A 27,718-nucleotide genomic window follows, 5' to 3' on the forward strand; every position below is an offset into this window, starting at 1 on the left:
CATTATTGCCTGTTCACTGTCCATGTATTGTCATCATTGCCAATTCACTGCCCATGTATTGTCATCATTGCCCATTCACTGCCCATGTATTGTCGCCATTGCCCATTCACTACCCATGTATTATCACCGTGGCCCGTTCACAGCCCATGTGTTGTCACCATTGCCCGTTCACTGTCCATGTGTTGTCACCATTGCCCGCTCACTGCCCATGTATTGTCACCATTGCCTGCTCACTGCCCATGTATTGTCCCCAGTATTCCCTGTTCACTGCCCATGTATTGTCATCATTGCCCATTCACTGCCCATGTATTGTCATCATTGCCCATTCACTGCCCATGTATTGCCACCATTGCCCATTTACTGCCCATTAATTGTCACCATTGCCCGCTCACTGCCCATGTATTATCACCATTATTGCCTGTTCACTGCCCATGTATTGTCACCATTAATCTTCGCTACCCATGTATTGTCACCGTTGCCTGTTCACTGCCCATGTATTGTCACCATTTCCCGCTCACTGCACATGTATTGTCACCATTATTGCTTATTCACTGCCCATGTATTGTCATCATTGCCTGTTCACTGCCCATGTATTTTCACCATTGCCTGTTCACTGCCCATGTATTGTCATCATTGCCCGTTCACTGCCCATGTATTGTCACTATTGCCTGTTCACTGCCCATGTATTGTCATCATTATTGCCAGCTCATTGTCCATGTGTTGTCACCATTGCCCGCTCACTGTCCATGTGCTTTGACCGTTATTACTCACTCACTGCCCATGTGTTGTCACCATTGCCCGCTCAATGATCATGTGTTGTCACCATTGCCCGCTCACTGATCATGTGTTGTCACCATTACCCACTCACTGCCCATGTATTGTCACCATTGCCTGCTAACTGTTCATGTATTGTCACCATTATTACCCGCTCACTGTCCGTGTGTTTTCACCATTGTGTTGCTCATTCATAGTTGCCAACATTTGGAAAAAAATTTCCAGGGACACTTTGCAGCACTGCTATCAATTACTTACCACACCCACTTTCCTGAAGCCCCGCCCACTCCACATAATTACTCTCCGCCTACTTATCATAGATTATAGGGTCTATTCAATAAAGAGAGAATTACAGAAAATTGAAAAGGGAATCTCAAACTTAAGGCCAAAGTAGCAGAGTTGGAATAATTCTCCCATTCAGCTGCATTACTTCTGCCTAAAGTTTAAAATTCTCATCACAATTCCCTGCAATTGTAAAGTGTGAAATGTGCTCAGGGGTGACCATAGAAAAAATGGAATATGGAAATATAAATAAAGTGTAAATAAGGACGATAAAACCGAATTATTCTATCTGGTATAATGGTCACCCCTGAGCACATTTCACACTTTATTCACATCATGTTACCAGATATTTATACATATAAGCTTTCATCCTACCTACCTTCATGTCTGTGAATGTGTCTTCACTCTCCAGGGGTCCTTCTCTGCTCTGCCATGGTGGCCGGTGCTGGTGAGGCGCTGCTGAGAACGAGTGCCTTTGATTTAAAAATAGAGCCAGGCAGCGCCATTATGTAAGTGCGCATGCGCCTGCCCTGCCGAGCTTGTACAAGCTTTCCCAAGCCTGGCAGGCATCGGAACAGCGCATGTACAGTTACGATGTCGGCCCGCAACCATTTTTTTTACGGGCATCGGCTGCCCGTAATGGGCATTTACTTGCTCGCTGGGACAATGTAAATTACCCGGGACAGGCTCCTATTTGCCAGGACTGTCCAGGCAAAAACGGGACAGTTGGCATGTATGTTATTACTCGCTCACTGTCCATGTGTTGTCACCATTATTACCCGCTCACTGTCCATGTGTTGTCACCATTGCCCGCTCACTGTCCATGTGTTGTCACCATTGCCCGCTCACTGCCCGTGTATTGTCACCATTATTACCCAGTCACTGACCATGTATTGTCACCATTATTACCCGCTCACTGTCTGTGTATTGTCACCATTGCCCGCTCACTGACCATGTGTTGTCACCATTATTACTCGCTCACTGTCCATGTGTTGTCACCATTGCCCGCTCACTGATTATGTATTGTCACCATTATTACCCACTCACTGTGCATGTATTGTCACCATTATTACCCGCTCACTACCCATGTATTGTCACCATTATTACCCAGTCACTGACCATGTGTTGTCACTATTATTACCCGCTCACTGTCCGTGTATTGTCACCATTGCCCACTCACTGCCCATGTATCGTCACCATTGCCCGCTCACTGACCATGTGTTGTCACCATTATTACCCGCTCACTGTTTGTGTATTGTCACCATTATTGCCCGCTCACTGCCCATGTATTGTCACCATTGCTGCTCACTGACCATGTGTTGTCACCATTATTACCCACTCACTGTCTGTGTATTGTCACCATTATTACCCACTCACTGTCCATGTATTGTCACCATTATTACCCACTCACTGTCCATGTATTGTCACCATTATTACCCGCTCACTGATCATGTATTGTCACCATTGCCCGCTCACTGTCCGTGTATTGTCACCATTGTCCGCTCACTGATCATGTATTGTCACCATTATTACCCGCTCACTGTCCGTGTATTGTCACCATTATTACCCACTCACTGTCTGTGTATTGTCACCATTGCCCGCTCACTGACCATGTGTTGTCACCATTATTACCCGCTCACTGTTTGTGTATTGTCACCATTATTGCCCGCTCACTGCCCATGTATTGTCACCATTGCTGCTCACTGTCCGTGTATTGTCACCATTACCCACTCACTGTCTGTGTATTGTCACCATTATTGCCCGCTCACTGCCCGTGTATTGTCACCATTATAACCCGCTCACTGTCTGTGTATTGTCACCATTATTACCCACTCACTGTCCGCGTATTGTCACCATTGCCCGCTCACTGTCCGTGTATTGTCACCATTGTCCGCTCACTGATCATGTGTTGTCACCATTATTACCCGCTCACTGCCCGTGTATTGTCACCATTATAACCCGCTCACTGTCTGTGTATTGTCACCATTATTACCCACTCACTGTCCGCGTATTGTCACCATTGCCCGCTCACTGTCCGTGTATTGTCACCATTGTCCGCTCACTGATCATGTGTTGTCACCATTATTACCCACTCACTGTCTGTGTATTGTCACCATTATTACCCGCTCACTGTCCGTGTATTGTCACCGTTATTACCCGCTCACTGCCCGTGTATTGTCACCATTGCCCGCTCACTGTCTGTGTATCATCACCATTATTACCCGCTCACTGTCCGTGTATCGTCACCATTGCCCGCTCACTGACCATGTGTTGTCACCATTATTACCTGCTCACTGTTTGTGTATTGTCACCATTATTTCCCGCTCACTGTCCATGTATTGTCACCATTATTACCCGCTCACTGTTTGTGTATTGTCACCATTATTTCCCGCTCACTGTCCGTGTATTGTCACCATTGCCTGCTCACTGTCCGTGTATTGTCACCATTATTACCCACTCACTGTCTGTGTATTGTCACCATTGTCCGCTCACTGTCCGTGTATTGTCACCATTATTACCCGCTCACTGTCCGTGTATTGTCACCATTGTCCGCTCACTGTCTGTGTATTGTCACCATTATTACCCGCTCACTGTCCGTGTATTGTCACCATTATTACCCGCTCACTGTCTGTGTATTGTCACCATTATTACCCGCTCACTGTCTGTGTATTGTCACCATTGTCCGCTCACTGTTTGTGTATTGTCACCATTATTACCCGCTCACTGTCCGTGTATTGTCACCATTATTACCCGCTCACTGTCTGTGTATTGTCACCATTGTCCGCTCACTGTCCGTGTATTGTCACCATTGTCCGCTCACTGTCCGTGTATTGTCACCATTGTCCGCTCACTGTCCGTGTATTGTCACCATTATTACCCGCTCACTGTCCGTGTATTGTCACCATTGTCCGCTCACTGTCCGTGTATTGTCACCATTATTACCCGCTCACTGTCCGTGTATTGTCACCATTGGCCGCTCACTGTCCGTGTATTGTCACCATTGTCCGCTCACTGTCCGTGTATTGTCACCATTATTACCCGCTCACTGTCCGTGTATTGTCACCATTGTCCGCTCACTGTCTGTGTATTGTCACCATTATTACCCGCTCACTGTCTGTGTATCATCACCATTATAACCCGCTCACTGTCCGTGTATTGTCACCATTGGCCGCTCACTGTCCATGTATTGTCACCATTGCCCGCTCACTGTCTGTGTATTGTCACCATTATTGCCCGCTCACTGACCATGTGTTGTCACCATTATTACCTGCTCACTGTCTGTGTATTGTCACCATTGCCCGCTCACTGTCTGTGTGTTGTCACCATTGCCCGCTCACTGTCTGTGTGTTGTCACCATTGCCCGCTCACTGTCGGTGTGTTGTCACCATTGCCCGCTCACTGTTTGTGTATTGTCACCATTGGCCGCTCACTGTCCATGTATTGTCACCATTGTCCGCTCACTGTCCATGTATTGTCACCATTATTACCCGCTCACTGTCCGTGTATTGTCACCATTGTCCGCTCACTGTCCATGTATTGTCACCATTATTACCCGCTCACTGTCCGTGTATTGTCACCATTGTCCGCTCACTGTCCGTGTATTGTCACCATTATTACCCGCTCACTGTCCGTGTATTGTCACCATTGGCCGCTCACTGTCCGTGTATTGTCACCATTGTCCGCTCACTGTCCGTGTATTGTCACCATTGTCCGCTCACTGTCCGTGTATTGTCACCATTATTACCCGCTCACTGTCCGTGTATTGTCACCATTGTCCGCTCACTGTCCGTGTATTGTCACCATTATTACCCGCTCACTGTCTGTGTATCGTCACCATTATAACCCGCTCACTGTCCGTGTATTGTCACCATTGGCCGCTCACTGTCCATGTATTGTCACCATTGCCCGCTCACTGTCTGTGTATTGTCACCATTATTGCCCGCTCACTGACCATGTGTTGTCACCATTATTACCTGCTCACTGTCCGTGTATTGTCACCATTGTCCGCTCACTGTTTGTGTATTGTCACCATTGGCCGCTCACTGTCCATGTATTGTCACCATTGCCCGCTCACTGTCTGTGTATTGTCACCATTATTACCTGCTCACTGTCTGTGTATTGTCACCATTATTACCCACTCACTGTCTGTGTATTGTCACCATTGTCCGCTCACTGTCTGTGTGTTGTCACCATTGTCCGCTCACTGATCATGTGTTGTCACCATTATTACCTGCTCACTGTCTGTGTATTGTCACCATTGCCCGCTCACTGTCTGTGTATTGTCACCATTATTACCCACTCACTGTCTGTGTATTGTCACCATTGTCCGCTCACTGTCTGTGTATTGTCACCATTGCCCGCTCACTGTCTGTGTATTGTCACCATTGTCCGCTCACTGATCATGTGTTGTCACCATTATTACCCACTCACTGTCTGTGTATTGTCACCATTGTCCACTCACTGTCTGTGTATTGTCACCATTGTCCGCTCACTGTCTGTGTATTGTCACCATTGCCCGCTCACTGTCTGTGTATTGTCACCATTGTCCGCTCACTGATCATGTGTTGTCACCATTATTACCTGCTCACTGTCTGTGTGTTGTCACCATTGCCCGCTCACTGTCTGTGTATTGTCACCATTGCCCGCTCACTGTCTGTGTATTGTCACCATTATTACCCGCTCACTGTCCGTGTATTGTCACCATTGTCCGCTCACTGTCCGTGTATTGTCACCATTATAACCCGCTCACTGTCCGTGTATTGTCACCATTGGCCGCTCACTGTCCATGTATTGTCACCATTGGCCGCTCACTGTCCATGTATTGTCACCATTGCCCGCTCACTGTCTGTGTATTGTCACCATTATTGCCCGCTCACTGACCATGTGTTGTCACCATTATTACCTGCTCACTGTCTGTGTGTTGTCACCATTGTCCGCTCACTGATCATGTGTTGTCACCATTATTACCTGCTCACTGTCTGTGTATTGTCACCATTGTCCGCTCACTGTCTGTGTATTGTCACCATTATTGCCCGCTCACTGACCATGTGTTGTCACCATTATTACCTGCTCACTGTCTGTGTATTGTCACCATTATTACCTGCTCACTGTCTGTGTATTGTCACCATTGCCCGCTCACTGTCTGTGTGTTGTCACCATTGCCCGCTCACTGTCTGTGTGTTGTCACCATTATTACCTGCTCACTGTCTGTGTATTGTCACCATTATTACCTGCTCACTGTCTGTGTATTGTCACCATTGCCCGCTCACTGTCGGTGTGTTGTCACCATTGCCCGCTCACTGCCCATGTATTGTCAGATATTGGTGTAACTGTTGCTGGTGTCCCGGGTATGATGTCACCCCTCTGAGTGTCATACTTGTATTGGGGTCCATATTACAGACATCTGAACCCCCAATATTCTGGTCTGGTCCCTGATCACTTCCTCAGTAATAATACTTCTCTGTTATGACTGAACTGAAGCTAAAATAGAGAAGAATATGAATTTCAGGGCCCCGGTGTCAGCCCCAGAACCTGGAGGGTCCCAGCTACAATGCATGCTGGGACATGTAGTCCTCCAGACTGGTGGAAGGGATGACTGGGGCACAGCTGTTGCTGACATCACATGACAGATCACATGACAGGATCCAGCTGTCCCCTGCGCTGGCATTTTGCTGGTTGCTAGGACACCGCCCGCATGTTTACTGCTACAGGTGTTCCGTGGGCCCGGTCACGTGACAGAGAGCGCGGTCAAGTTCCGCCATTTTGGAAGCGGGAAAGGAATCCTTGGCGGATCTTTTTTTCTGTAAAAACGGCACAAGGAGATCATGTTTGTCCACACTGTGCACACTGCGGGCAGACGTCACCCTATGATTGTTGTACAGTCTCGGCTGTCAGAGGGATTGGTCATCTGCCCGCTTCCAATATGGCGGCAGCAGAGGTAGAGAGGGGGGAGGGGCCGAGGATTCGAGACGCTCCACTGATGACGGAGAGACACCAAGCGATATGGAGGAGGAAAGAGAGACTCTGAGGAGGCAAATCCAACAACTGCAGGGTGAGGGGTGGGACAGAGGGGGTATGAGGGCATAGGTGAGAGGGAGGAGTCAGAGGGAATAAGGGGGTATAGGTGAGAGGGGATAAGGGGGGACATAGGTGAGAGGGAGGGTTGGAAATAAGGGGGGGGGGGTCAGAGGGGATAAGGGGGGACATAGGTGAGAGGGAGGGTTAGTGAGAGGGGGGGGGGTCAGAGGGGATAAGGGGGGCATAGGTGAGAGGGAGGGTTAGTGAGAGGGGGGGGTCAGAGGGGATAAGGGGGGGCATAGGTGAGATGGGGGGGGGGGTCAGAGGGGATAAGAGGGGACATAGGTGAGATGGAGGGTTAGTGAGAGGGGGGGGGGGGTCAGAGGGGATAAGGGGGGACATAGGTGAGATGGGGGGGGGGTCAGAGGGGATAAGGGGGGACATAGGTGAGATGGAGGGTTAGTGAGAGGGGGGGGGGGGTCAGAGGGGATAAGGGGGGCATAGGTGAGAGGGAGGGTTAGTGAGAGGGGGGGGGGTCAGAGGGGATAAGGGGGGGCATAGGTGAGATGTGGGGGGGGGGTCAGAGGGGATAAGGGGGGACATAGGTGAGATGGAGGGTTAGTGAGAGGGGGGGGGGTCAGAGGGGATAAGGGGGGACATAGGTGAGATGGGGGGGGGGTCAGAGGGGATAAGGGGGGACATAGGTGATATGGAGGGTTAGTGAGAGGGGGGGGGTCAGAGGGGATAAGGGGGGACATAGGTGAGATGGGGGGGGGGGTCAGAGGGGATAAGGGGGGACATAGGAGAGAGGGAGGGTTAGTGAGAGGGGGGGGTCAGAGGGGATAAGGGGGGACATAGGTGAGATGGGGGGGGGTCAGAGGGGATAAGGGGGGACATAGGTGAGATGGAGGGTTAGTGAGAGGGGGGGGGGGTCAGAGGGGATAAGGGGGGACATAGGTGAGATGGGGGGGGGTCAGAGGGGATAAGGGGGGACATAGGTGAGATGGAGGGTTAGTGAGAGGGGGGGGTCAGAGGGGATAAGGGGGACATAGGTGAGAGGGAGGGTTGGAGATAAGGGGGGGGTCAGAGGGGATAAGGGGGGACATAGGTGAGAGGGAGGGTTAGTGAGATGGGGGTCATACGGGAAAATGGAAATGGGGGGGGGGGTTTGGTGAGAGAAGGTTTGGAGATAAGGTGTGTGTGTGTGGGGGGGGGGGCATAGATGAGAGGGAGGGTTGGCAATAAGGAAGGGTGGGGCATAGGTGAAAATGGGAGTGAGAGAGGGGGGATGGTTTGGGGATAAGGAGAAGGGGGGCATAGGTGAGAGGGGGGTTTGTAGATAAGGTGCGGGGGAGCATAGGTGAGATGGGGGGCATAGATGGGGGGGGTTTCAGATGAGAGGGAGGTCAGAGGGGATAAGGGGGGCATAGGTGACAGGGGGGACCTAGGTGAGAGAGGGGTCAGAGGGGATAAGGGGGAGCTTAGGTGAGGGGGGGTTGTAGATAAAGTAGGGACATAGGTGAGAGGGGGGGATAAGGGAGGGACATAGGTGAGAGGGGGGGATAAGGGAGGGACATAGGTGAGAGGGGGGATAAGGGAGGGACATAGGTGAGAGGGGGGGATAAGGGAGGGACATAGGTGAGGGGGGGATAAGGGAGGGACATAGGTGAGAGGAGGGGAACACGGGATGAGGTGGAGGGGTGTATAGGTGAGTCAAGGAAAGGTAAGGGGGATACATAGGTAAGAGGAGGGGACAGAGAGAAAGAGGGGGGCAGAGGGTGAAGTGGTGCATAAGGAAGAAGAGGGGAGAGTGGGGGGGGGGGGACACTTGGTGGGAGAAAGAATCAGGGCATTGTAGGGATTGAGACTAGCAAACACAGTGGGAAAAGAGATGGAGGGTACACAGATATGAAAGGATGTGTTGGGGAGAGTGAAGTAGACATATAGGTGGCATGTATACTGGATGAAGGGAGAAAGCTGTCACAGAAGGGGAGAGGCCATGGGGGAGGGAGAGAGTGGGCACAGCAGTGGGGTCTATGGGGGGAGAAAGTGGGCACAGAGGGGGTTAGGCCATGGGGAAGGGAGGGAACGGGCACCAAGGGGGAGAGGCTACTGGGGAGGGGGAGAGAGCGGGCACAGAGGGTGAGAGGCCATGGGGGAGGGAGAGAGAGCAGACACAGAGGGGGGAGATGCCATGGGGGAGTTACAGAGCGGGCACAGAGGGGCAGAGGCCATGGGGAAGGGAGGGAGAGCAGGCACAGAGGGGGAGAGGACATGGGGAAGGGGGAGAGAGCAGGCACAGAGGGGGATGAGGCCATGAGGAAGGGAAAGAGAGCGGGCACAGAGGGGGAGAGGACATGGGGACACAGAGGGGGGCGATGCCATGGGGGAGTTAGAGAGCGGGCACAGAGGGGCAGAGGCCATGGGGAAGGAAGGGAGAGCAGGCACAGAGGGGGAGAGGACATGGGGAAGGGGGAGAGAGCAGGCACAGAGGGGGAGAGGACATGGGGAAGGGGGAGAGAGCAGGCACAGAGGGGGAGAGGACACGGGGAAGGGGAAGGGGGAGAGAGCGGGCACAGAGGGGGAGAGGCCATGGAAAAAGGGAGAGAGCGGGAACAGAGAGGGGTGAGGGCATGGGGAAGGGAGAGAGTGGGCACAGAGGGGGAGAGGAAATAGGGAGGGGAGAGAGCGGGCACCAAGGGGGAGAGTCCACTGGGTAGGGGGGAGAGAGCGGTCACAGAGGATGAGAGGTTATGGGGGAGGGAAAGAGCGGGCACGGAGGGAAGAGAGGCCATGGGGGAGGGAGAGAGCGGGCACAGAGGGGGAGAGGCCATCGAGAAGGGAGAGAGAGCGGACACAGAGGGGAAGAGGCCATGGGGAAGGGAGAGAGAGCGGGCTCAGAGGGGAAGAGGCCATGGGGAAGGGAGAGAGAGCGGACACAGAGGGGAAGAGGCCTTCGGGGAGGGAAAGAACGGGCTCAGAGGGGAGAGGCCATGGGCAAGGGAGAGAGGGCGGTCACAGAGGGGGAGAGGCCATGGGAAAGGAAGAGAGTGGGCACAGAGGGGGCAAGGCCATGGGAAAGGGAAAGAGGCCATTGGGGAGGGAGAGAGCGGGCACAGGGAGTGGGAGGCTATTGGGGAGGGAGAGAGCGGGCACAGAAGGGGTGAGGTCATAGGGAAGGGAGAGAACGGGCACAGAGGGGGAAGAGGCCATAGGAAAGGGAAAGGGGTGGCGATGCCATGGGGGAGGGAGGGAGCAGGAACAGAGGGGGAGAGGCCATGGAGGGGGGGGGGGGAGGCCATGAGGAAGGGAGAGAGCAGGCACAGAGGGGGAGAGGTCATAGGGAACTGAGAGAGCAGGCACGGAGGGGGAGAGAGCAGGAGAGGCCATGGGAAAGAGAGAGAGTGGGCACAGAGAGAAGAAAGAGTTGGGGAGGGTGGTAAAGTGGAAAGGCAGAGTGGGTGTGGCATGGAATAAATAAGCTGGCGATGTGGGTATAATAATTGAACTCCTGACCTTTCTCCACCCTGATCAGTGATCCGATTCCCCCGCAGGTCTCATTAGCCGACACAAAAATATACACGGCAACGCTCCAGCACCAGTAGCACCAGCACATCCAAGATGGCGGGACCCATCGCAGCTGCAGTACCGGCCTCGAGGATCTTACCGTGGGGGGGCTCCTATAACCGCGTACCAACCACGACAGCCCCATCCACACAGCACATGGCGAGCTCAGTACTCTCTGGTAAATAGGACTTCTCGTGTAGCAGAACACAGCGCCCCTCCCCCTGTGGCGTTTCCCAGTGTCAGTCCAGCATCTCTTCCTAATAAGGGACAGGCACAGAAAGTCCCAGCAAACAATAATGCACCCAAAGCTGAACCAACCAGCAGACCGAAAGTACCGGGGAACCCGACCGTCATCAATAATAATAATAAAACACTCGCTGTGCCAAAAGCAAAATGTCCGGCTTCGGTGAGCGTCCAGAAGCCATTGTCAGATGAAGCCGCCGTGCCCTCCACATCTGCAGAGTGGGGCGTCAGACTCAGGAAAACCCCCCCGGGGGCCCCTGGAGGACCTTGCAGGACATCTGCCCAGGTTTCCCGGACCTCCCAGAACTTATCCAATGCAACTCAGGGATCTGCAGTAACACTGCCGTCTTCGAATCGCCTCCCCGTTCCTCATCCCAAATCTGCCATTACCTCCCCTCCCCCAAATGCTGGGGCCACCGCCAAGAACAGACTCGTCACCCCCAACCCTTCTCCGAACCCACCTAAAACTACTTTGCCTGCCGTTATTCCAACTAGAGTGCTCAGGTCTTCCAGGACTAAATACACTTGGGTGGCCGAGACGCCTAAAACCAACCCGCCGGCGAAGAAAGTCAGCCCTGGAGCAAGGAGAGCGAGCGCAGGTTCGGAGAAAGTCAAGTCTCCGGCCAATGGAAATGGCGGCAAAACGAAGAGGAACAGCCCACACCAAAAATGTACCCCCAGGAACCGCTACAAGTGGAAAGCTCAGCCGTCCACCGGCACCTCCTCGGCACCGGCCACGTCTAGCCAAACCACCATTACCAGAAGCGGTCAGAGGACACAGACTCCCGAAACCAACAGGTTGTCACTCGGCACAGGGGGTCCCTCTGCTACGTCCTACAGGGACTCCGGGAATTCCAGCTACAAGGTGAAGAGCCGGACCAAGCTAGTGAGGAGACGGAGCACTTCCAGGTACACAAGAGCCCATCTGTGCTAGAAATACTTCCCTTCTATTTCTACTGTAGATAAAGCTTTAGGGCTGACTTCTTATATGTCATGGGGGGGGTGGCTTTAGCGCTACGAGGAGATAGCCAGAGTGTCAGAGTTGTCCCCAGAGCCAGAGTGTCAGAGTTGTCCCCAGAGCCAGAATGTCAGAGTTGTCCCCAGAGCCAGAATGTCAGAGTTGTCCCCAGAGACAGAATGTCAGAGTTGTCCCCAGAGACAGAATGTCAGAGTTGTCCCCAGAGACAGAATGTTAGAGTTGTCCCCAGAGACAGAATGTCAGAGTTGTCCCCAGAGCCAGAATGTCAGAGTTGTCCCCAGAGCCAGAATGTCAGAGTTGTCCCCAGAGCCAGAATGTCAGAGTTGTCCCCAGAGCCGGAATGTCAGAGTTGTCCCCAGAGCCGGAATGTCAGAGTTGTCCCCAGAGCCGGAATGTCAGAGTTGTCCCCAGAGCCGGAATGTTAGAGTTGTCCCCAGAGCCAGAATGTCAGAGTTGTCCCCAGAGCCGGAATGTTAGAGTTGTCCCCAGAGCCAGAATGTTAGAGTTGTCCCCAGAGCCGGAATGTTAGAGTTGTCCCCAGAGCCAGAATGTCAGAGTTGTCCCCAGAGCCAGAATGTCAGAGTTGTCCCCAGAGCCAGAATGTCAGAGTTGTCCCCAGAGCCAGAATGTCAGAGTTGTCCCCAGAGCCAGAATATCAGAGTTGTCCCCAGAACCAATGGGGACACCTATTCTGGGGTCTTAACCTCCCTGGCGGTCTGATTATGTCAGGATTTCTGTGATAAAAGCAGTACATTGTTTTGCATGGAAATCTGTTGTTTTTTATTTTAAAACTCACCTTCCCCTGTGATCTCCTGCCGTCCTCTCCCGCCGTTCTCCCCCCGCTGTCCTCCCCCCGCCGTCCTCCCCCCGCTGTCCTCCCCCTGCCGTCCTCCAGCCATCCTCCTGCTGTCCTCCAGCCATCCTCCCGCTGTCCTCCAGCCATCCTCCCGCTCTGTGTTCGGCCGATGCTGGCCCCTGTCTTCCGGTTCCCTTCGTTTCGAGCGTTGTGACGCAGGGGGGTGGAACCGGTGGCAATTTCAAAAATGTAAATCCACCAATGAGATGATAGAAAGCTGTGATCGGATTGCACTGTATCATCCCATCTCACCTGGTGACTTTTCCAGTGCCCTGCCTGTGCTTTTCCAGTTCTTTGTGCCTGGAAAATAGAGAACGACCATGGCTTCCAAAAAGCGTTCTTTTTGCGCAAAAGCGCCTTTAGATGAACTGGAAAACAGCGACAGCGAAACAGAGTTACTTGAAGAACTGAGCGAGAGCGATTGGTGGGAAAATTGGTCATCGGGTACGGAAAGTGAGGACAGCGAGGATTCTGAGGTCTCTTTCTGGCACATCGATGTGGAATTTGGGAAGTTTATCGAATGATTCTTCAGAATTTCCAACGAATCGATGTGCCAGAAAGAGACATCAGAATCCTCGCTGTCCTCACTTTCCGTACCTGATGACTAATTTTCCCACCAATCGCTATCGCTCAGTTCTTTAAGTAACTCCGTTTCGCTGTCGCTGTTTTCCAGTTCCTCTAAAAGCGCTTTTGAGCAAAAAGAATGCTTTTTGGACGCCATGGTCGTTCTCTATTTTCCAGGCACAAAGCACTGGAAAAGCACAGGCAGGGCACTGGAAAAGTCACCAGGTGAAATCCTGTGGTGGGATGGGATGATACAGTGTAATCCTATCACAGCTTTCTATCATCTCATTTGGTGGATTTACATTTTTGAATTTGCCCGCCGGTTCCATCCCCCCTGCGTCGCAATGCTCACAGGGAGGGAACCGGAAGACAGGTGCCGGCATCGGCCGAGCACACAGCGGGAGGACAGCGGGGGAGGATGGCAGGGGAGGACGGCAGGGGATCGCAGGGAAGGTGAGTAACATTCTGGGGTAATCCCGAGTGTGGCTCGGGGGTTACTGCTTTTGGTACTGAAAATTGACCCCGAACCACACTCGGGAATACCGCCAGGGGGTTAAAGCAATTGTAAAGAGAACCCTTTTTTTTTTTTTTTTTTTAAATAATAAACATATACTTACCTGCTCTGTAATGGTTTTGCACAGAGCAGCCCCGTTCCTCCTCTTCTGAGGTCCCCCGCCGGCGCTCTTGGCTCCTCCCCCTTGCCAAGTGCTTTCATAGCAAGTCGCTTGCTATAGGGGCATGCATACAGGCTCCATCCCAGAGCCACATTCTGTGTGTCAGTGCAGATGGCCCCGCCCCCCTATCGCTGGCTGTGATTGACAGCTGCAGGAGCCAATGGTTCTCGCTGCTGTTTCTGAGGCAATGGGAAGAGAGAGAGTAGTGATGCTGCTCTTGTGCACAGCGCTGGATCAAGATCGGGCTCAAGTAAGCAAAAGGAGGGGCTGGGGGGGGGGAGCTGTACACAAGAGAATGCATTATGGTAAAAACCGTCTGCCTTTGGAACTAATTTAAAGGGGAATTCCCCTTACTTTGGGAGATTTCCTCTTCCTGTTAAGTCTTCTGGACAGGCAGTGACAGGAAATTTCACCAGCGATACCAAAAAACCTTGCAGTAGTTTTAGGCCGTTCTCTGTGCAGAGTCCAGTGCATTATCCATTCGGTGATTCAGGTGCGAATTTGACACCTAAACCACACAGGATCCTTTTTTTCATTCGCACCGCAACTGTTCCGCATATATGATACAAGATCAAGTGTAGTATCTGTTCTTGTCAGTGTCCAGTAGGGGTGCTACGCCATCATTCTCGTCTTATGATAGGAACGATTGGCTGTATAGTACTCCTGCTGCTATGATGGGGGCTCGGAAGGCTAGTACCAGCTGGAACCAGCCTGGAACTTTTTTTTTTACATTTTTTTTTTTTTATTGAATATGTTTTAAAGCAGAAAAAGTAAAAAAAATAGTTTTTTTTTTCAAAATTGTTGGTCTGTTTTTGTTTATAACGCCAGAAAAAAACAAAAACCCGCAGTGCTGATCAAATACCACCAAAAGCTCCCTTTTGTGGGAAAAAAATGACATAAATTGTATTTGTGTGCAACATTGCATGACTGTGCAATGTCAGTTACAGTGACGCAGTGCCGTATCGCAAAACATGGCCTGGTTATGAAGGGGGCTAAATCTTCCGGAGGTCAAGTGAGTTTGTCTGGAAATTAATACTTTAAATAAAAGGGGGGAAGAAAAAAAAAAAGATGGATTTATTACTCTCTTAAAAACAATTAGATGGGAGTTCTGCAAAGTTTTCTCCCTCTTGCAGATGTTGTCTGGCTCCTTTGCGCCCTCTAGTGCTCACTAATAGGAATGACTGATGTTGAATGTGGACTGCCAGAATCTTGTGAGATAACTCTCTGTTTGTGCAGACTGTACTTTGGCTGAAAAAGTAACAAATGCACATTTTTTGCAGGAAAATCTGTGCATTTATTATTTTCTTTCCCCCGGAACCTGAAAAGCATTCACCTTCGATCAGTGGATGGGGGGAAGGGGGTGCAATGTCAGGTTCCTGCAGACAACTCCTTTGTGCCCACACTTCTGTACAGGCTTCTGTTAGAAAGCTGAAGGAAGTGTAAATGGACAATGAGAGCGCTGATCAGCACACTTACAGCCCATTGAAACTACAAGTCTGTCTGCTGTGGTGGCAGAGGGTATTTGTAAATACTTTATTCACAGATCTCTGTGATTGAATGACATGGCCTTGCAGGGAGTGATGCAGTGGCTGGGGTGGGGGGGGGGGGTAGTAGAAGAACCAGCGGCGAAGAGGACATAGATAATACAACCTAGGTAGGTAGTAACGAAAGAGCCCATGGTGGTAGTTTATTGGACATTCAGTGGAATAAAAAAAAACAATGCTATCATGTACCTGGTTAGAGGCTGAAGTGAGGGGAGGGCTTTCCTTGCAGCTCTGGTTCGAAGACCCCTGGAGGTGCTAACAGGAGGTATGGGTGCCAAAGGTCCGGGTTGCTGGTGTCTCTTTCTGGGGGTGGTCAGCAGGGTAGCTGTCTGGCTGGGTGATGAGTATCAGAGGGATCATGGAGAGTCACTGTAGGGAAGCAGGCTAGGCCCAGCAGCCAATGCAACCCTGACACCTGTGGTAGGCAGGGATGATGCAGGATAAGATCAGCAAGGAAGAACTGGAGTGTAGCAGTGTCGAGGTCAAGGGCCAAGCCAAGGTCATACACAGGTGATTAGTAGGATAAAGATGAAGGAGTCATGGTTGGGTGTCAAGGCAAGGTCATACATGGGTGATCAGTGGGATGTAGATGAGAGACTCATGGTCAGGAGCCAAGCCGAGGTTATACACAGGTGATCAGTAGGATGTAGATGAGTCATGGTCAGGAGCCAAGCCAAGGTCATACACAGGTGATCAGTAGGATGTAGATGAGAGAGCCATGGTCAGGAGCCAAGCCAAGGTCATACACGGGTGATCAATAGGATGTAGATTAGAGTCATGGTCAGGAGCCAAGCCGAGGTTGTTCACGGGTGATCAGTAGGATGTAGATAAGAGAGTCATGGTCAGGATCCAAGCCGATGCCAAACACGGGTGATCAGTAGGATGTAGATAAGAGAGTCATGGTCAGGATCCAAGCCGATGCCAAACACGGGTGATCAGTAGGATGTAGATGAGAGCGTCATGGTCAGGAGCCAAGCTGAGGTCATACACGGGTGATCAGTAGGATGTAGATGAGAGAGTCATGGTCAGGATCCAAGCCAATGCCAAACACGGGTGATCAGTAGGATGTAGATAAGAGAGTCATGGTCAGGATCCAAGCCGATGCCAAACACGGGTGATCAGTAGGATGTAGATGAGAGCGTCATGGTCAGGAGCCAAGCTGAGGTCATACACGGGTGATCAGTAGGTTGTAGATGAGAGAGTCATGGTCAGGATCCAAGCCAATGCCAAACACGGGTGATCAGTAGGATGTAGATAAGAGAGTCATGGTCAGGATCCAAGCCGATGCCAAACACGGGTGATCAGTAGGATGTAGATGAGAGCGTCATGGTCAGGAGCCAAGCTGAGGTCATACACGGGTGATCAGTAGGTTGTAGATGAGAGAGTCATGGTCAGGATCCAAGCCAATGCCAAACACGGGTGATCAGTAGGATGTAGATAAGAGAGTCATGGTCAGGATCCAAGCCGATGCCAAACACGGGTGATCAGTAGGATGTAGATGAGAGCGTCATGGTCAGGAGCCAAGCTGAGGTCATACACGGGTGATCAGTAGGTTGTAGATGAGAGAGTTATGGTCAGGAGGCAAGCCAAGGTCGTTAACGGGTTGTAGATTAGGTTGTAGATTAGAGTCATGGTCAGCAGCCAAGGCAAGATCGTACACGGGTGATCAGTAGGATGTAGATAAGAGAGTCATGGTCAGGATCCAGTAGGTTGTAGATGAGAGTCATGGTCAGGAGCCAAGCCAACGTCGTTAACGGGTTGTAGATAGGTTGTACCTTAGGTTGTAGATTAGAGTCATGGTCCGCAGCCAAGCCGAGGTTGTTCACGGGTGATCAGTAGGATGTAAATGAGAGAGTCATGGTCAGGAGCCAGGCTGAGGTCATACACAGGTGATCAGTAGGTTGTAGATAAGAGAGTCATGGTCAGGATCCAAGCCAGTGTCAAACACAGGTGATCAGTAGGATGTGGGTGAGAGAGTCATGGTCAAGAGCCAAGCCAAGGTCATCCACAGGTGTTCAGTAGGATGTAGATGAGTGTCATGGGCTGTGTCAGGGTATTGCGTCACCCGCCGATCCTTCAGTACAGAGGGAGAACGGCGGTCTGCCTATGTAAACAAGGCAGATTACCGTGCTGTCAGTAAGGAAGGCATTGCTCCTGTGTTCCTGCAAAGCAGGGACACCAATCCATGCCTTCCCCCAGTATAATCACCACTACCACAGTAAGAAAACACCAGCTAGGCACACCGTTAACTCTTTGATCGCCCCTGATGTTAACCCCTTCCCAGCCAGTGTCATTATTACAGTGATAAAGCATATTTTTAGCACTGATCTCTGTATTAGTGTCACTGGTCCCAAAAAAGTGTCCGTGTCCAATTTGTCCGCCGCAATATCGCAGTCGCGCCTTAAGTCGCTGATCGCTGTCATTCCTAGCAATAAAAAACTAAAAAAGAAACCCATAGTTTGTAGGCGCTATAACTTTTGCGTAAAACAATCAATATACACTTATTGGGATTTTTCTTTACCAAAAATATGTAGCAGAATACTTATTGGCCTATAAGGGAATGAGGAAATTAGATTTTTTTATAGCAGAAAGTAAAAAATATTGTTTCTCTTTCGTTGATTGACGGACACAGCTTCTGGAATTCTTAACCATTGGGTTATACTGCCCCCTATAGGAGTAGGACACTAGGCAGAAAAAAATTCTGGCTACACCCATGGGCAGTCCCAGGGGGTATTTTCCCTCTCTGCTATAGTCACTCAGTTTTTTTCTGCCTAGTCAGGAGTAAGGACCTAGTGCCTTGCTGGGATCCTTGGTCCTGGCAAAATTTTTGTCTGAATCAGTGATTCCTACGCTGTTAAATGCCAGGAAGATCTACCATCATACGTGGAAGACGGAAATTGCGTGGTGTGAATCCCTTGGGGTTCCTCCTCACTCTTTTTCGGTGGCCTTGGATCTTGACCTTCCTTTAACGGGGGGTTAAACAGAATTTGGCCTTGAGTACTATCAAGGGCCAAGGGTTGGCGTTGGCATTTTTTTTTATTTCAACGACCCTTGGCTACGTCTCTGGTGCGTACCTCTCTTCGGGGGGTTCGGCACTTGGTCTCCTTTGCCGCCTTGGGACCTCAATTTGGTACTTTCGGTTCTCCAGAAGTCTTCTTTTGAGAATCTTCAGAAGTTTCCCCTGCTTGCGCTGTCCCAGGCGGTGGCCTTTTTGGTGGCTATTACCTCTGCACGCAGGGTGTCGGACATGACGGCGTTCTCCTGTCATTCACCTTATCTGGTGATTCATAGGAAAAAGGTGGGGCTTCGCTCCTGTCCGTCATTCCTTCCTAAGGTGGTCTCTGATTTTCATTTGAATGAAGACATTGTGTTGCCTTCCCTGTGTCCCAAGCAAAAACCTCCAATGGAAATTGCCTTGCATGCCTTGGATGTGGTCCGGGCAATTAGGGTGTATTTGGCAGCTACCGAGTCTTTTAGGAAGTCTGACTCTCTTTAGGGATGGACCTTGCCAAGGCGTTGTCTGCTTCTTCTGCGACCATTTTTAGATGGCTTAGCGAGACGATGGTTCAGGCCTATTTCATCAGGGGTCAGGTTCCTCCTTTCCCTGTCCAGGTGCACTCTTCTAGGGCGCTGAGTGCCTCCTGGGCCTTCTGTCATCGGGTGCCAGTGACGCAGTTTTGCGAAGCAGCCACCTGGTCGTCGGGGCACATTATTACAACGTTTTATAAAGTGGATGTGTTGGCATCTGTGGATGCTTCCCTGGGCTGCAAGGTTTTGCAGGCTGCTGTTTAAGAGGACCTGGTCCTCTTTGAGGGTGCATTTATTTTTTTCCAGGTGGGCTCCAGTTGTTTGGTTGGCTACTGTTTAGCCTTGAGAATGTTGTTGCTGTTTCCACCCCTCATGTTTAACACTGCTTTGGGACATCCCAATATTTAAGAATACCAGGAGCTGTGTCCATCAGTGAACGAAAGGGAAAATGGGATTTTTGACTTACCGTAAAATCCATTTCTCTGATGTTCATTGATGGACACAGCACCCACCCCGCTCTGGAGTTGTAATTCTCCTGACACTGCTTGTAACAAAACTGACTGGCTATAACAGAAAGAGGGAGTATACCCCTTGGAACTGCCCATGGGTGTAGCCAGAATTTTTTCTGCCCTAGTGTCCTACTCCTCTAGGGGGCAGTATAATCCAATGGTTAAGAATACCTGAAGCTGTGTCCGTCAATGAACATCAGAGAAATGGATCAGTAAAAAATCCAATTTTTTTTTTTTTTAACCACTTTAAGACCGGAAGGATTTTACCCCATTCCTGACCAGGCCCTATTTTGCGATTCGGCACTGCGTTACTTTAACGGTCAATTGCACGGTCGTGCGACGCTGTACCCATATACAATTGATGTCTTTTTTTTCCCCACAACTAGAACTTTCTTTTGGTGGTATTTGATCACCTCTGCTGTTTTTATTTTTTGTGCTATAAACAAAAAAGCAACAATTCTGGAAAAAAAAAACAATATTTTTGACTTTCTGCTATATAACATTCTCAAAAAAAAAAAAAAAAAGATGTAAAAATCTAAATTTTTTAATGTTTTAGGCCAATTTGTATTCTGCTACATATTTTTGGTAAAAAAATCGCAATAAGCGTATTTTGATTGGTTTTGTGCAAAAGTTATCGTGTCTACAAACTACGGTGAATGATCTGTTATTTTTATTGGTTCTTAGTTTTTTACTAGTAATGGCGGTGATTTGAGATTTTTAGCAGGATTGCGGCGGACAGATCGGACCCCTAACTGACATTTTTGACACTTTTGGGGGGACCAGTGACATTACTACAGTAATCAGAGCTAAAAATATGCACTGTTACTGTAATAATGACACTGGCAGGGAAGGGGTTAACATTATGGGTGATCAAGGGCCTAGGGCACGGGTGTCAAACACAAGGCCCGCGGGCCGAATGTGGCCCTCCAGGCCATTTCATGTGGCCCTCGCACCTCTCCTGCAACTACCCCCTCATCTCTGTCCCTACCTTGTCTCAGCAGTTGGCAGCAGAGAGGAGGACAGAACTCCTTATACAGATTATGTACCTCCCTGTTCAGCTGCCCCACCACCTCATCTCTGCCTCCCCTGGTCTCAGCAAACTGCAGCCCCTCCTCTGGTCCTCCTCCAGACCCTGCACTTTCTGCTTCCCAGCTCCATCCCCAGCTTCTTCCAGGAAGAAGCACAAGGTAAAGAGGGTGCACTGTGATGTAAGGGAAGGTGGGGGACTTCACTTCTAAAAGTGGGGGGCTCTTTACATCTGATGTAAGGGGGAGTGGGGTGCTCTGGACATCTAGTCTTACAGATACAGCCGGCCCTTTGAGGGGCAACCATAATGCTGATGTGGCCCTCGATGAAATTGGGTTTGACACCCCTGGCCTAGGGGATTGATTCTAACTGTGGGGGGGGGGGGGGGGGGGCGTGGCTTCTGAAGTGACAATAGAGACATGTGACCCTAAATAGAAGGATCACATGAGCTCTGTGATCATTCCAGGGAGAAAAACGGTTGGCTGTGTTTACAACATCCGACCGTCCTTCTGTCTCAGCGGGGAGCGGTCGCAGGTGCCAGACGGAAATCGGAGCCGCTTGACACATGCATCGGCTTCCCCGCTGACGAGCAGGGGCAGGAGCGTGGCGCGCTCGCCCCCAGCCTCTCGAGACCAAGCGCCGTACATGTACGGCGGTTTGCCTGGGAGTGGCTGCCTGCCGCAGTACATCTGCGGCGGGCGGTCGTAAACTGGTTAGTCTTCTTTTTAGTTTATAGCCCAAAAAGTAAAAATCGCAGAGGTGATCAAATACCAGCAAAAGAAAGCTCTGTTTGTGGGGAAAAAAGGACATCAATTTTATTTGGGTACAGCGTTGCATGACCGCGCAATTGTCAGTTAAAGTAATGCAGTGCTGAATCGCAAAAACGGCCCTGGTCATAAAGAGAGGTCACGTGGGTAATAGGCTATTTGTTTATTTATTGGCTGGAGTTCTGTTTGAAGTTCTTTGGGCCCCGTTCTTCCTATCGTAACATTTCACTGAACACACAATTTTTTAGGAAAGAGGAAATATCCATCTAAGGTCAGGGATTTGATCTCTAAGCTAGAAGTGTTTTCTCCTGATGATCTTCACTAACCCCATATCTGTCCCCTCTTATTTCCAGGTCTCCTGTAGAGAAGAAGGCCTCTCCTCTCCCTCCTCTGACTGTGAAGAGTCGGTATGTCCTCCGCAGGAAGAGCTCCCCCCGGGTAAAGTCCCCGGTAACTGTGAAAAGAAGCTCCCCGCGTGCACTGGTACATCTCTCCAAACACAGACTGAGGAGACTTCCCCCCGCCAAGACACAATCCCCCACCCCCCGAGAAGGTAGGTTCATAATATGGTATAAATATACTACTGTGCATCTCAAAAGTTAGAATGTCTTAGTGAAAAGTCTGTCCATGTACAGTATAGGATGCACTCAATACTTGGTTGGGGCTATTTTTGCATGAATTACTCCATCAATGCGGCGTGGCATGGAGGCGATCAGCCTGTGGCACTGCTGAGGTGTTATAGAAGCTCAGGTTTCTTTGATAGCGGCCTTCAGCTTGTCTGCATTGTTGGGTCTGGTGTCTCTCATCTTCCTCTTGACAATATCCAACAGATTCTCTATGGGGTTTAGGTCAGGCAAGTTTGCTGGCCACCAAGCACAGTGAGCCCATGATCGGCATGGCATGGAGGCGATCAGCCTGTGGCACTGCTGAGGTGTTATGGAAGCCCAGGTTTCTTTGATAGCGGCCTTCAGCTTGTCTGCATTGTTGGGTCTGGTGTCTCTCATCTTCCTCTTGACAATACCCCACAGATTCTCTGTGGGGTTTAGGTCAGGGGAGTTTGCTGGCCAATCAAGCACAGTGATCCCATGATCATGTGACCAGCCTGTGGCACTGTTGAGGTGTTATGGAAGCCCAGGTTTCTTTGATAGCGGCCTTCAGCTTGTCTACATTGTTGGGTTTGGTGTCTCTCATCTTCCTCTTGACAATACCCTACAGATTCTCTATGGGGTTTAGGTCAGGCGAGTTTGCTGGCCAATCAAGCACAGTGATCCCATGATCATGTGACCAGGTATTGGTAGTTTTGGCAGTGTGGGCGGTGCTGGAAAATGAAATCAGCATCTCCATAAAGCTGGTCAGCAGAGGAAAGCATGAAGAGCTCTAGAATTTCCTGGTAGAGGGCTGCGCTGACTTTGGACTTGATAAAACACAGTGGGCCAACACCAGCAGATGTCATGGCTCCCCAAATCAGCACTGACTGTGGAAACTTTTGCATTTCATTTGGAAATGAAGGTCCCAGAGTCTGGAGGAGGAGTGGAGAGGCACAGAATCCAAGTTGCATGAGGTCTCGGGGATTGCATGTACCATCCTTTTCCTAAAAAATAAAAATAGATTGCTCAATCTTCCATTTTTACTAACCTCATTTCCACCTGATCTCGGAGTGCTTTCTTCTGTATATTTATATCCCCTCGCCTCATATCTGCTATATACTGGTGCTGGACTATAATTACATCCATATCTGTTGCACAATTAAAGCGTTTGTTACCCCAGCATTTCCTATTCCTGATATGTGGCTGCTGTACCTTGTACTTGTATGAGAAAGTCTCCTCTTCTCTTTGTATGTGAAATCCCTGGTGTTCCTGCCAGTCCCTCTGCTTTCCTATTACAAACTGACCACAGTAAGCATGAGAAAACACCTTGGTTAGTTCTCTAGCTATGCTGGGAACTTATGCTGCTCTCCTCCATGATCAGACTTGTCCTGACACGCCCCAGCTGCAAAGCCATTCACTGGGAAGCTCAGTGTGCTGCTGCTGCTTCACCTCCCCCCAGCTCTTATGCAGCTGAGAACAGAGGGGATGTGATCACTTATTAATAAGAGGGGACAAAGGTATTTATAGTGTTTTTTCATATCTATACATAAATGTTTTGCCTTTCATTTCTATTTTAAACTGAATGGGTTGTTTCACAAGGTGATTGTTTACTGTCACTTTAAGATTATGATATAGTTATTGCATTGTATGACTTGTATACACATTGTTTGATGAGCACACATTTGGGGATTTAAGTGTTTTGTTATTTTATATTTCTTTATTTATTGTACTTTGTATTTGGCAGCATGGCACAGTTTTTTTTGGTTTAGGCCCCTTTCACACTTTTATGACCTGAAGGTTGCGTGACTTTGCCACGTAGTGTAGTATTTTATTATACCAAACCTGAATTTTACAATTTTTGGCTCACATGTAGAAGTGCCCAAAGTCGGCACCAATGTAAACAGCCTTGTACCAAACTCGCACCGCCACGCCTCCGATTGGGGATCGGCATGCATTCCAAACACTGGAAGTCCGGGCCAGACCTGACTTCAGAACGGACCCAAAAGTGACGGCACACGTGAAGCCTCAACTAGTTTTACTGACCGCGTCCTCAGGAAGCCACAGAGCTGCCATTTTGCCATAGATACTTATTGGCCTCAAAGCCCTCTGATTGGTTGATCAATAGTCATACATTTGTTTAACCCAGTGTTTCTCAACCTTTTTTCAGTTCTGGCACCCTTAACAATTCAGCACAATCTCGAGGCACCCCATTCTAAAATGTAAAAAAACCCTAAACTAATAGTTTTACATAAGATAGCAATATCCATACACGTGGGCCACCCAACATTAGAAGTGATTTATCCCTCCACTATTGCAAACTGGTATGGACTAGTATTCTAGGGTTTCTCTTCTCCCTCAGTTTCTCTTCTTTGATTTGCTAATGTGACCCCCAGTGCTGATCCGCACAACGTCCAGGATTATCAGGATGCCAGTGGCTTGACGAGCACAGTGCCCAGGGTTATCAGGATGCCAGTGGCTTGACCAGCACAGTGCCCAGGGTTATCAGGGTGCCAGTGGCTTGACCAGCACAGTGCCCAGGGTTATCAGGGTGCCAGTGGCTTGACTCACACAGTGCCCAGGGTTATCAGGGTGCCAGAGTCTTGACTCACACAGTGCCCAGGGTTATCAGGGTGCCAGTGGCTTGACTCACACAGTGCCCAGGGTTATCAGGGTGCCAGTGGCATGACCAGCACAGTGCCCAGGGTTATCAGGGTGCCAGTGGCTTGACTCACACAGTGCCCAGGGTTATCAGGGTGCCAGAGTCTTGACTCACACAGTGCCCAGGGTTATCAGGGTGCCAGAGTCTTGACTCACACAGTGCCCAGGGTTATCAGGGTGCCAGAGTCTTGACTCACACAGTGCCCAGGGTTATCAGGGTGCCAGTGGCTTGACTCACACAGTGCCCAGGGTTATCAGGGTGCCAGAGTCTTGACTCACACAGTGCCCAGGGTTATCAGGGTGCCAGTGGCTTGACTCACACAGTGCCCAGGGTTATCAGGGTGCCAGTGGCTTGACTCACACAGTGCCCAGGGTTATCAGGGTGCCAGAGTCTTGACTCATACAGTGCCCAGGGTTATCAGGGTGCCAGTGGCCTGACCAGTACAATGCCCAGAGTTGTAATTCTACAAAGTAAAAACCTGTGGCAATTTGTTGCCATTTTGCCAAGGCACCCCTGAAGAACCCAGGAGGCACACCAGGGTGCCACGGCACCCTGGTTGAAAAAGGCTGGTTTAACCAATACATTGGCCATGTACATTGGACGAGCCATGGAAATGAACATCCCAATATACTAGAGATGCACTGCAATTTCGTCAGCCGAAACATATCGGCTGAAAATGGTGTTTTCGGCATTTTGCAGATTAAGAAAAAAGTGCTGATAATGGTGCTGAAAACGCTTTTACTGTGCTTATGGCGTGTTTTTTCATAGGTCATGTGACTCAACAACTGCATTAAAAACGTAATACTGGTGCGTTATTGATGCGTTCTTTCTGTGTTATAATGCATTTCTTTTACAAAAGGTTTTATTTGCAAAGTAATTTGAACAGACAAGTTAGGTAAACAATGAGAAGGCTACATCATATATGACCGATCCGGGGGAAAAATCCCAACAAGGGGGAGAAAACAAGAGAATTGCTGAGCCTTTGAGGTTAACTTAGCATCACAACTAAGGTCCATGAGTCTCTGGTTGAGAAGGCTCGAGTTTTCAGGTTGTGCCCTATGGTGGGTCAAAACAGCACGATCCGAGCCTCGTGTTTAGGATCCCCAAAGCATTGAAACATATAAAGCTTGGACATCTAAGTCAGTGCTCCCCAACCTTTTTATCGCCGCGGACCGCTCAATGTTTGATCATTTTTCTGTGGCCCGCTGAGGGGGGGGAGGGGACGTCAATGCAGAGTGACCAGCGTGCCCCCATCAATGCAGAGTGCCACAGCATGCCCCTAATCAATGCAGAGTGCCACAGCATGCCCCTAATCAATGCAGAGTGCCACAGCATGCCCCCAATCAATGCAGAGTGACCAGCGTGCCCCCAATCAATGCAGAGTGCCACAGCGTGCCCCCAATCAATGCAGAGTGACCAGCGTGCCCCCAATCAATGCAGAGTGACCAGCGTGCCCCCAATCAATGCAGAGTGACCAGTGCACTTCCCTGATTTGCAGCGGCGGCTTCTCCTCAGTCCCCCGTGTCTCCCTGCGTCTCCTCGAGTCCTCCCTTCTCCTCCTTGGCCAATGGCATGGGTTTGCCTTTCGGCCAATCAGGAAACGGGTCTCAGACCCGCTTCCTGATTGGCCAGGAGGAGGATCTGTGTGACAATAGCGAATATTCATTCGTTATTGTCACACAAATGGGTGGGCTCAGGGCACTCTGCACTGCGCTCCGGTCCACCCTGTTCTGAAAAAAATTTTTCTTCTAAAATGGAAATAATGTAATGTTCTTTGGGCGGACCCGTAACATTTGATCCACGGACCGTTACCGGTCCGCGGCCTGGGGGTTGGGGATCACTGATCTAGGTGAGTACATCCTACATTATCAGGGGGATGCAATCACTGTAACCATCCACATCAAACCATGCCCTGCAGCTTGGAGGGCTTTAGAGATAAATATAGATAATAAAGGGAAAGGAAACTGGAAAAAGGAGAAGAGAGAAAAAAAAAAAGGGAGAGGAAAAAGAAGAAAACCCAAAGGAAAAGAGGGGGAAAAGGGAATCCTACAGAGAAAGAGTCATCAGATTGAAAGAAGCTGATTATCGAATCTGGAGGGTTGGGTATATGCAATCCATGGTTGCCAGACCTTGAGAAATTTATTGTGTGTATCCGAAGCTTATGCTGTCAACTTTCCGTTGACCATGATATTGTTCATACAATTCTTGACTGCTTCAAAGCTAAGTACAGGAGTTTTCCAGGCCCTCACAATAGTCATTTTAGTTGCAGTAAAAAGATGCAAAGCCAATTGGCGTTGGGGACAGAGCAGTTATACAATTGGCTTATAAAGAAGAGCCTCGTAAGGGTCCCTTTTAATGTTGGTGTGGAATATGTTACGGAAAGGGGTATGCAGTAAACCCCCGCTCCATCGCGGTTCAGTTTTTGCGGTCCCGATAATTTGCGTTTTTTTTTTGTAATGTTATTTTACTATATAAATCATTGAAAATGAAATATTTTTGTGTTTTCCATAGCTCTTGCTTTGTCTCTCAGTATCTTTTATATCAGGGGTGGGGAACCTTTTTTCTGCCAAGGGCCATTTGGGTATTTATATAACCATTCGGGGGCCGTGCAAAATTATCACCTTAAAAATTAGCCTGTTATATTTGGTCAAACATTTAATTAACTCACCCCTAATGTGATGGCTGCAACTGCTTCTCTTTGGTGAGGTGTGTGTTGTTAGCTGGTATTGATGATGTTGCTACTCGCAACAGATTTTCCAGGTTTGAATCGGTCAGTCTGGAGCGCAGACGACTTTTTTGTGGTGGTAAGTTTTGAAAAGAACTGCTGGCAGGTACTGCTGGTGGGTATAGCTGGCTGGTACTGCTGTGGGTACTGCTGGCTCAGGCTTGTTCTGCTAGCTTGTACTGTGCTGTGAGTACTGCTGGTTCAGGCTGATACTGCTGTGGGTACTCCTGGCTGGTACTGCTGTGGGTACTGCTGACTCAGGCTGGTACTGTGCTGTAGGTACTGCAGGCTGGTACTGCTGGCTCAGGCTGGTACTGTGCTGTGGGTACTGCTGGCTGGTACTGCTGGCTCAGGCTGGTACTGTGCTGTGGGTACTGCTGGCTGGTACTGCTGGCTCAGGCTGGTACTGCTGGCAT

General features: G+C 49.9%; 1 protein-coding gene across 1 annotated transcript in view; it reads left to right on the top strand.

Annotated features, from left to right (window-relative positions):
- The window catches only part of ZC3H3 (zinc finger CCCH-type containing 3), a gene marked incomplete at its 5' end in the record, with an annotated part of 425,081 nt that overhangs the window by 12,346 nt on the left and 385,017 nt on the right, over positions 1-27,718 (top strand). The window contains 3 exons of the mRNA XM_082257608.1: positions 6,939-7,108; positions 10,629-11,793; positions 21,685-21,884. Coding sequence (XP_082113734.1) covers positions 6,939-7,108; positions 10,629-11,793; positions 21,685-21,884 — 1,535 coding nt within the window. The remainder of the gene's footprint in view (positions 1-6,938; positions 7,109-10,628; positions 11,794-21,684; positions 21,885-27,718) is intronic.

This window comes from Pelophylax lessonae (assembly GCF_965119305.1).
Source record: "Pelophylax lessonae genome assembly, chromosome: 5".
Classification (NCBI taxonomy): Eukaryota; Metazoa; Chordata; class Amphibia; order Anura; family Ranidae; genus Pelophylax; species Pelophylax lessonae.